The 10,976-nt window shown below is 46.6% G+C and overlaps 1 protein-coding gene across 1 annotated transcript in view; it reads right to left on the minus strand.

The window, feature by feature from the left end:
- Positions 1–9,610, minus strand: part of HIPK2 (homeodomain interacting protein kinase 2) — an 88,650-nt gene extending 79,040 nt beyond the window's left edge. The window contains exon 1 of the mRNA XM_009866148.1: positions 8,514–9,610. Within this exon, the coding sequence (XP_009864450.1) occupies positions 8,514–9,610 (1,097 nt within the window). The remainder of the gene's footprint in view (positions 1–8,513) is intronic.
- Between the last annotated feature and the right edge of the window lie 1,366 nt (positions 9,611–10,976).

Consider the following 10,976-nt stretch of genomic DNA (forward strand, 5'->3'; position numbering starts at 1 on the left):
CCTTTGCTCTTGGCAAGGAAATGACTTGAGTGGGAGGAGAGAAAGGAGAACAAACACAAAACCACAGAAGTAAGCAACTACGAGCAGAGACCAAACTTTATGTGCTTTATATACATGCAAACAGGGGACTCTGATTGCAGCCACCCCGTGTTCTAGTCCCACTAATTGTATCGTCACTCACAAGTATCGCTGCAGAAGGCATTGCTTGTCACCATACTGAGCTAGGTTATTTCCCAGCCCCTAGCCTAAGCACAGGTATCTTCACCCAAAGACAGTATGTCTTTTATGTACTACAGAGATGGAGTCTGAAGCGCTACAGCCAATAGCTGCAACAGGAGGGTTTTGATTTCTCTTAAGTAAATAGCTCCTTTTAAGTAAAACAAGCTAGCCATTTGTAGCTGTTTCAGACCTGCCCTGGTACAGTAAATACAAGAGTGACCTTGATCTTTCACATCATTGCACCAGGCTGCAGCCTTAAAGAGACTTACTGTGCTTATAAAGCTCAAAAGAAGAAAAATAGACAACAGGAAATCCTGTGACAGGCTTGTTTTGATGATGATGTGAGAGAAAGAGTAGCAGAAGAAAAAAAAACGCCAAAAAAACCCCGAAACCTAGAGACACCTGTGGACAACCTGCACGTGGGTAGACTGGTACTCCGAGCCTCTCAGGGATCCTCCCAGCGTTACTGAAACAACGCTGGCAACAAGTGTAGAGCAGGCAGGGTTCAGTTTAGGATTCAGTGCTGGGTTTAGAAGAAAAAGGTTCATGGATGTTTATGTCAGGAGTTCCCGGATGACTTTAGGTGGTAGCACGCAGGCTGGTTACAAGTGTGTTTGCACCCTACCTCCTCTCCGCAAGCCCTCTCAAAAGAACATGAGAACTGCAGCTCAACCCTATTTGAAACATATTTGTCTCCAAACCAGCAAGTGTTGCTTTTGGGGAGGTCAGCCCCAGAGGTGGGATTGAGGGGTGCTGGGGAGCGTGAATTCCCACGGACGGAAGGTGTGCTTAAATGGCAAAGTTACAAAGTAGAGGGGGTGGTGGGGAAGATGAGCACTGTGCTCCAAAATCATGTCCCTCTGGAGCTAATGTGGAGAAGGGTGAAGTGAGCTTCTCTAGCATGAGCAGGACACCTATGTCAGAGCTGGTGGTCAACCTCTGGGTCCAGCTCAGCAGCCCCACTGCCTTGGCTTTGCTCCTGCTCCCTGCCCGGGCTGTGGGCAGCACCACTGAGGGTGCCTGGGGCTGCCTGCATCCAGAGGGCTGGCTTTCGCTCTATGGCCATCACTGACACTTTAAGAGCTGCGGCAGTCTTGGGAAAACACTCTTTATTTTAGAAGCAAATTTGCATTTACCTTCTCTTCCCCATGTTTTGCATGCTCTTTCGAACAACTGCCATCTTCCTGAAAGCAGGATCTTTCTTTAGCCATTCACCTGCTGTCAGTGCTCATCCCCTCACCTGAGGCCGCTTGCATTTGTTGCACTGGCCATCCTATCCCTTTTCCACATCTAAGGGAGACTGTCGCTTCAGACAGTGAAGAAAAGCCGCTGGAAATTGGGACTCCTAAGAAACAAACACCCTTTTTCATGCAAGTGTCTCTTAGCAGTGACGAACAAGGGAAAAGCAATGCAAGAATGACAGGGTATGGTTAACAGGTGGCCCAAAGCCCAGACTGTAGGGTGTCTTTAGGGTCTCTGGTTGTTCCAACAATTAATGGTGAATGTGGCAGCCAAAAATATTTTTATTTAATTTTTTGTTGTTGTTCATCTGTGCTTAGTGGGGCTTTGCCAACCAGTTCCCTGTGGTGTTTCACCTCACGGGACTATGGCAGATGTTTTGCAACTACACTTGACTGGTGAGGACCAGAGGCTGTCACCTGTGGGGTGGCACCAACTGATGGAAAACCATTGTTCCTGACCCTGGTGCCTGCCTCTGTCTGCCTTCCATGGACTACTCTCTGATCTACAACACCCCTAACGGATTGAGCTCTGCCTGTGGAGGAACAGGTTCCTTCCTTTCCAGCCACCAAGACAAAACTGAGACCTGCAGAAGGAATAACTACTGTCACTCCTCTGTCTTTGACATATAGAGGAGCTATTTTCAGAGAGAAGCAGGGACAGAAGAGACTGGCTCAGCACTCAGTGGAGATACTTGATTTTCTGCCATTCAGACATGGATGAGCCAAAAGGAAGCAGCACAAGATTTCTCCCCCCCCTTCTCAGGCTACTGATGACTTCTCTTTGCTGGAGAAAGCCCTTTGTTACAAATATTCTTGGGCCCCAGGGCACATAACTGGGCATATTTTACACACTCGGTTAATAAATAAGACAAAGCCCTCCCATGACGGCCTTTCTGATCCCATATAGGGATGCAGGGCTCCTCTCAGAGCGAGGCCAACATCATGTGCTGGAGCCAGGCAGGGAGATGCTACGGTGGCGTCACAGGGAAAGGGGCAGATCACTAACTTTGACAAGATAAAGGAGGAGCTGGCGTGTCCGCTCAGAGCAAAATGAAAAACACCTAGGGAAATGGTAAGAAGGTTTCAGCAGAGAAAACCCTAGGGAGACTCCGGTCTGAGGAGATTGTTTAGGCTCAAATATAGGCTTTTCTGTTTTAAATTAGACCCTAGAAAGGGAGTTATTTTGGAATATGCAGCATGTATCTTCTGTTGGCTGCACCGCAGGCACAACGCTGGTTTACCATCCCTGCTCCGAGGTGATTTATACACAAAGGAACTTGGCAAAGAACTATTTTTGCTTGAGTTTTGTAAAACCAAAAACCAACCTGGCCTGACTATTACAGAGAAGGCACAAAGCCAGAAGCTTTCAGCTGAATGTCTGTTGCCTTCCAAGATTCAGTGGTCTGGGTACAACGAAACTGAGATTCAATTAATCCTGGTGTTGGTTTTGAAAAAAAAATTCTGCTGAATTTTGGTTCTGAAAAAAACAACTCCAAACTCCAAGTGTCCTTGGGAAAGAAATGAACAACTGCTTAAAATAGTATAGCTTGAAGTCTTCTTTCCCCAGAAGTCTACTGCAATGTATTCTCTGTTTTGAAAACCTACCAGGCATGATCATCACTAAAAGAAATCACGCTTAGGCTTCAGCAATGAACTTGGTGGTTTCGCTCTAGTCCCCAGAACAAACTTTCCTTCTCAAACCATCTAGCTATCCTGCTCTTTACCTGGGAGAGGCAGAGTCAGAAAAGCAGTGAATGTTGCAGGTAGGACTGAAACAGCCTGGCAGAGCAATGAGGCTCCCACAGCTGTAAACGTAGTCAAGTCTGAGATAGAGATGTTTTTGCAAGTCCAGAGCGGCAGAAGATTTTGAAATGTAAGTGCACTAACACTGTTATACAAGGACATAACAGACGCCAACTCAGTGAGTAAACTAATAAGCATAGCCTATCCCTGCTGCCAGTACTACTGCTTCATTTAAAGGGCAATTTTGGCTGGAATGACACATATCCTGAGCCACCTGATAGGGAAGAGGTTGTGACACTGCTCGGGAATCTACCTTGCTTTGGCTCCCTGTTAGCAGGGCTAGAGGACCTGTCACGGCACAATGTCCATGTGTGGCAAAAGGGATCCAGTTTAGCCCCCTGTATCCCTCAGGACCCGCACTCACCCGGTGAACCGTGTACAGAGAGTTAAAAACCACAGCTGCACATAGCCTCACTATATACCCTGCACGGGCAGCTGACAACATGCACGTAGGCCTTTATGCCTGCATATTTTCTTGCAGTGTCTGAAACTAGACTGATAAACACCTCTTCAAGCTGATACTCAGCTTCATTCTCTGCTATCCAAACATTTCATCAAAGGCCACTTACCTACAAAGCACACATCTCAACCCAAGCCAGACACGCCACATACCAAAGCCTTTTGAAAACAAGGAACCAAACCTGCATTTATCTGTTAATAGCGCAGGGGGGACAGCCATTTTTTTGTATCTGCAATATTTTGCAAATTCCGAAAGACTTAAACCTCATAAGGTGATTACACCATTAATTAGTGAAATGCTATCATCCCTGGAGTGCAACACAGCAGCTATATCAGCTGAGCAGCAAAGAAAAGCCAAGAGAGCAAGGTAGCACAGTGGTAGTGCCCTGAGGAAAAGCCCTCCTGCACGAAACATCCCAGTGCTACCACCAGGGAATTGCTCTGGTTCCAGCAAAGGAGGATCGCAGCTCTATCCACCACCACAACCACTCCCTCTTCCAGAGGGTAGTTACCCCTCTTCCACCTGGGTGTGTGAATGTGGGTTTTAACAGAGGGTGTGTCTGTTGCAGCCTGAGCCCTGCAGGATTCGGGTTTCCCCAGGAAGCTGTCTGTACATGGATTATCAACCCAGAAGGGATCTCTCTGGTCATTCCCCCTTCTGACTTCCTGCAAAATGGTGGCCAGAAAGACTACCTCAGTGATCTCCCCTTCAAACTGCAGCACAAAACAGAAAAGGAAAAAACAAAATCCCATGAAGATACTTCATGCTGCAGCAGCTATCACAGCTTTTTGATCAGATGCTCCGTGAGCAGGACTTTACTTTTAGCCTAAGTGTGTCTGGTTAAAACTGCCAGCTGCAAAGCCCCTCTCCTGCACTGAGAGCTGGGCGGAGCAGCCCTTCAGCAGCAGCTTTGATCCTCACCCAGGCACCTTCAGCCTGTGGCTGTGTCCCCATGTACCTTCATGAAGGGTCACTGATCAGGCCCTGGATGGCTTAGCTGGTGATAACTGACAGGACAAAGGACTACAGTGACTGGGGGGTGAGCTGGGACTGGCATCCTAAGCAAGGGAGAACGCTTGGATGGCCACCAGCCAGGTCCTAAACGTGCAGTCTAAGGTTGCTACCTGAGAAACGCTAGGTGCCACCACAAGTTTTGCACCACAGGCTGAAGATGAGTGGCAGGAGGGAGGCTGGTCCTCTGCACAGCACACCCCTTTTTAGATGACAATTCTAACCACAGTACTGACAAAATCTCTGACTGGGCCGGAGCAGCAGTGCAAGGAGTGGCCTGATGAAATCAGGATGGGCAGGCCCACCAGTGCTGGCGGGGAGTGGGGGGAGCGATGTGAGCGTGACAGTGCCATCAGAGCTGGAGATGACGCCATGGCAGCGTGGGCCTTGTGGGTCAGAAGATGCCACCCCTGGCTCCCAGCCTGCTCTGGGGTCATTCCCCTTTAGTAAAGGACTCAGAACTGGGAGCTTTAAGTTTTTACAGTGGCTGTGATAGCTTCTTAGGAGCAGACACAGAGGCAGGACACGGGGTGCGTCTGTCCCCTGCACCCCACCAGGCTGTGGCTGGTGGCCTGGAACAGGCAGCACGGATGGGATGGTGCTGCCCTCCCAGAGAAGGACTGTCAGCAGCGAGAAGTGTGGGGGCAGTCCTGAAAGGTCCACCTTGGCCTGGTGTGTCCTGCCTCTCTCAGGCCCTTCGACAGTCAGGAGCAAGGGAGAAAAATCTCCGGGATATCGGTTATAGCAACAGATCAAGCCTGGAGGAAGCTACGTCCTCTAAGAGGGATAGGAGCTAAGTTTTTCTAAGCATTTTGATGACCATTTTTGTTACCTTCTGTCACACCCTGCCATCCCAACGCCATCACGAACCTTCTGGAGAGCACTGGCTTAGCCTGACAGTAATATCCCTGGTGGGATAGAAACGCTGCTGACGTTGGGGCGCTTAGCGGGCCATCATGAGCTGCACGAGCAGCCCAACACCAACCCTGCCCACTACTCCTCTCACAGAGAAGCTGAGATGAATCAGGTTCATCTTCAGAGCATGTTACCTGGCAGCAACAGCAAATGGCTCATGTAAAGTCTGAAAGCAGCCGTGGGACTGTCTTAACTTAGGCTGGGCTATGCAGAATCAGGTCAAGAAAGAACATTGTTTAAAGACACTTCTGCTTCCAGCTCCAGGAGAAGAAAATTCCATTTATAGGAAAAGGAAAGGCCTCATATTGCTCTGAGAATGAGCAGGATCCCACACAACTCTCCTCACTTGAAAGGATTTGGCGATCACATTCTTGAGAGTAGTGTGAAACAAAACAAAACAAAAAGCGGGAAAATAAAAACCAAGTAGTTAATAAAATATGGGGAAGACTTGGGAATTTGCTCCCAAAAGGCCATGATAAAAAATCTCTATCTGAAAGATGACCTCTACATTATATTCCCCAGCGCTCTGCCTCGTCTTTCCATAAATGCACGGGGCACAGGGCTTCTGTCACTTCTTTGGCATGCCTGCTTAGAGTCTGAGAGGTTTTACTCTGAGGAAGCTTTTCCTTCATGTTCAGCTTAAATGTGCCATTTCTTAAAGTCATCCCCTTGTCTTTTATACTCTAGCAAGCAAAACAAGCGTAAATTAAATGGAAGACACATGAAATCTTTATAAAGCCCAGTGTTTTCTCTAGTACGGAAGTTCCTTCTCTTTGGAGTGGAACGGGTCTTTGCTCTGTGCTGTATTTTTCCCCATCGGAAAATGAAGAAGAATATAAATTTTCCTCATGACTTGAATTTAGCTTCATCAGCAGCCCCCTGCTGATGTAATTCAATCCAATGAGATTTTTCTTTTTCTTTTTTTTTCCCCGGTGAGCTGCTGCCCCTTTCCCCCTCCTCCCATCAATTCAGGCATGGAAAACAAGGGAGGAATTAGACAGACAGAACTTATTATCTAACAAGCTGCAACTTCAGACTGGGCAGGAATAACATTTAAAATATGAAAAGCAAATTTTATCAAGCCTTTTCCTCCCCAGAGACTGCCACAAAAATATTCCTTGTTTGTCGCTGAGAATGAACCATTTTTCTCTTTCATTTCTGCTTTCTGTCACATATTTCATTTTGGCTGCCCCTTCTGTCTTTCAGCTAGGGACCTAGGCTGCTAATGCAGAATCACAGATAACTCAACAACAAAATGCCTGTATTATCTTTTTTTTTTTCTTTTCCTTCTAGTCTGCCAGGTAATTGCAACCCTAAAAGCTTTTGCATATTTACCACAGAAACATGTCTCTCCTGGAGGATGGGACTGTCATCAGGTAGAATATTTCATTTAATAAGCCTCTTTGGAGGTATAAACTAGGGTTGGGGATTTTTTCTGGCCTCCTTCAGAGCAAAGGACAAGCAGATAAAAATCAGCTGCTACAGTGCTACACAGTCAAAGTTCCTGTTCCTGTGAAAATTAACTCTTCCCAAGCTCAGAGCTCAGGTAGGCTTTGCCACTGTTTATGAAGTAGAAAAGGATCTCTGATCAACTCACTTTTTTTTTTGTGTCATCTCTAGACCTCCTCATGTATAAGACAGATTTATTTCCTATTTACAAACAGAGCAACTACCCTCTGCTTTTCTGTAACCCCTCTGATGAGCCGTAGATGCTGCCAGGACTGATTTTCATTAAATCAGTCATCAGGAAGGATCACATGAAAAATGGAAAAGAGGAAAACTCTTTGCCTGTTTCACAGAATTACAACGACAAAAACATGGCCTGAACATTTCTAAATTCAGCTGTCATCTGAAGACAAATTCTTCTTCCCCTCACCCCTGAGGTACCAGTAGAACTGCTTTTCTTGGTCCTCAGGATGTTGAATCAAGCTGACTGTTACCAAAAAGAGGGTCTGAGGAGAACATCCATAGAAAGACTTTGTGTCTTGGAGTCAAAACAGATGACCTTCCAGAGGTTATGAAAAGAGACTGCTTTGCTGAAACCATTCAACAGACCGGAGAGGGATTCAGCTGGTTCACACGTTTCACTTTGGGCACACCTATGTGGAGGTCAGAATTCCATCCTAGCACATAGCATACCCATAGCTAAAAGCCCTGTGAATGAGAATCGACAGTCTGCAATAGGTCCTCAATCCAACAACAAATTACTCACAATACTCACTCATCTCTACCAACAGCTTCCCACATGGAGAAAGATGTTTTTAGCCTGGCCAGGCTGACCACTGGCCTGGAGTAGAGCCAACAGGAGCCAGCCAGAATCCTCCCATTGACTCTAGTAAGATCCACAACCTCTGACATTCAGACACAGCTCCTTAAGAAAGCATCAGCACAGTTTACCCATGGGCCAACCTCATTATTGCAAAGTCCCTAGATTCACATATGAGTAAAAACTGGAAGGCATATCTGAAATATGGATTGATTGTTTAGGTTAGGATCTTTTCAAAACCAAAAACGTACTTGCATTGACTTGGAATGGAAACATGGACTCTTTAGGTACATCCTCTCTTCTGGAAATTGCCTCAGAGGTAACAAAGTACTGACAGAGGTGGAAGGCTTTCTAAATCGTAACTGGCAAAGTCTGTTTTTACAAGATTTTATCGTCATTTACAAATTTGCAATGGTTTTTCAATGCAAGCAAACTCCAAGAGGTTAGGATACCATTTCTTCCTACCACCAACAAGCCACGGGAAGAACCATCCCAGATTAGGATTAAGGGATGACTCTCTTTCATTTGCAGGAATGTAGGAAAATTCCAATAAGTAAAATACTTCTCCTGGGAACACTACATGGGCCCAGTCTCTTACCTGTAGTATCTGGATTGAAGGTAGGTGGAACACACAGCTTTCGACACATGGCTAGCTGAACCAAAGTCTATGACCTTGACCCTATATGGCTGTCGGGATGGGTCTACCAACATGATGTTCTCCGGTTTGAGATCAGCATGAATCAGTCCCAAGCTTTTCAGCTTCATTAGGGCAGTTGCTACCTGCTGGAGAATTGGTCGAATGTACTTAAGGGGCAACGGACTGAATTTGTTTTGTTTTAGGAAGTCATAGAGGTTCTGCTCCAACATTTCAAAGACCAAGCACGTGTGATTCTTGTGCTGGAAGCACTCGTACGCACGGACAAAGTTGTAGTCATCTGCACTTTCGGTGCTCAGACGAGCCAGGATGCTCACTTCTATCTGGCCTTGCCGGGCATAGGAGGGATGGTTCTTTAAGATCTTGATGGCCACAATCTCATTAGTGCCACGTTTCCAGCATTTGACTACTTGTCCGAAGGTTCCACGGCCAAGAAACTCTAACACTTCGTATGTGTTGGTCATGGAACAGAGCACCTCATGTTGCACCAGCTGGTAATCCCCTTCGCTGTTGGAGCCACTGTTTTTGGAGGTGGCCGTAGAGGTGGTGGCGGTGGCTACGGTGGCCCCACTGGCATTGTTCTGAATCATTGGCGGATGCTCTTCAATGATCTGCACGCTGCTCGTGTTCTCAATCTCCTCACTCTTGCGCTTAAGTCCACATTTTTGGTAGGTGTCCAGAAGGCTCACAGTGCTGCGACGCATCAGGTTGTGTGGCCCGCCCAGTGTTTGCCCAGACACTGCAACCACACCTGAAGTGCTGTTGGCGGATGTCACCACAATGTGCCCCGTGCTTGCTGGGAAGATGATGGTCTGCTCGTAAGGGATGCTCGGATTGGGGATCTGGAGGGAGGCGTTGACGGCTGCTGCGGCGGCTGCTTGGGAGGACTGCACGTTCTTGCTCTGGCTGTAGACTTTGCTGTGTGTGCCGTACCCAGTCATATCCCAGTTCGAACTCGGCTCCACTTTCAGTTTCTTCACGCTACAGAAGGCACTTGACTGAAGGGTGTGAGGAGAGAAAACTTGCACATGCGAGGCCATTCCTGCAATACAACATCAGAGTGAAACCACAGTGTCAAGATGCTGCCTTCCTCAGCTTTTTTCGGTTGTTCAGTGGCAGGAAGGGAAAACGGGACACAGGCTTCAGACACAGCACACGCACACACACGAGAATGAAGTTCTTCCAGAAACAGGTATTCAACACAAATAAATACTATGCTCTAAAATGAATTACTACCCCTGATGGAACTATATTAACAACCACCAACGTTCCTGCTCTCTTGCTCTCACCCTTCTCATTTTTAATAACAGGAATGTAAATGTTATTTTTACCTCCTCTGCCTAAAGAGACTCCTATTCCCACCGTCTCCAGGAAGGACTCATGTCAAATACTGCAAAATATTATGCCTATGGAAGCCAAATCTCAAATCCTCAGGCTCATCCCATATTAAACAGTTTGGTGGATCTGACTTAAGCCCTCCATTTATTCCCGTAGAACTAGTGTGTAGCTTCTGGCCTGCAGAGAGCTGGGGATGGGACCTGGAGATGACAAACCATGACAAAATGGAGGTGCACGGACAAAGCTGAGGAGCTAGGACAGAAGCAGCAGATGATGTTTCAGGTTGCTTGCCAAGTCTGCGTGTGTGAATCATGCACAATGCTGGTCTGTGCTCAGGGACACTGGAGATGGGAGTTACACAACATGAGCTTCACTGTGTGCTCTCAGTTCTCCCAGATTTATAAAATTGTGTTCATCTATTCTGATTCACAGTGACAATACCACCACTGGAAAGCAGATCCCCTGGAAAGGAATGGCATTGCTAATGAAGCAACATATACATTAGCATGTGGCAGAACTAGGTCCTGATGTAGATTTACTTTTCAAGAGAACCAAAAACCTCTTTTACTGCAAGCTTCTTTGGTTCTAGAAGAGTTAATGATCTTCTGCATCTCTATTTAAAAAAAAAAGCCCACCAAAAAAAGAAACCCACAACCTCATAACCAAAGTCAAAATAAAGTACGGCTGAGACAGACTTACTGAAGGATTCTGAGTAATATTCCACTGAAACAGAAAAAGCTCCTATTCAGAAAAAAAGACGTGGTCCTCAGAAAGGAGCACATCTAAGTCTTGACTTGCTGCCAACTTTCCCTGCCCAGGACAGAGATGACATCGCTGGGGCAAAGGTATTGTGAACAGCACAAATCTATGGGAGTTCCTGGGGAAGGAGTCAGTGCCTGGCAGGAGTTAAAGCAGAAAGGCACAGCCTCCTTCACCTTTCTATCTGTCGTCAGTGTTTCTTTTTAATAAACCAGAATGACTAGAGAAGAAAAAGACAATATGCTGAGCTGGCACCGTTGCTGAATTATTAAGGACAAACATAACCTTGACTTGTTTTCAACTTCAAAA

Source organism: Apaloderma vittatum, unplaced genomic scaffold (assembly GCF_000703405.1).
Source record: "Apaloderma vittatum isolate BGI_N311 unplaced genomic scaffold, ASM70340v1 scaffold3463, whole genome shotgun sequence".
Taxonomy (NCBI): Eukaryota; Metazoa; Chordata; class Aves; order Trogoniformes; family Trogonidae; genus Apaloderma; species Apaloderma vittatum.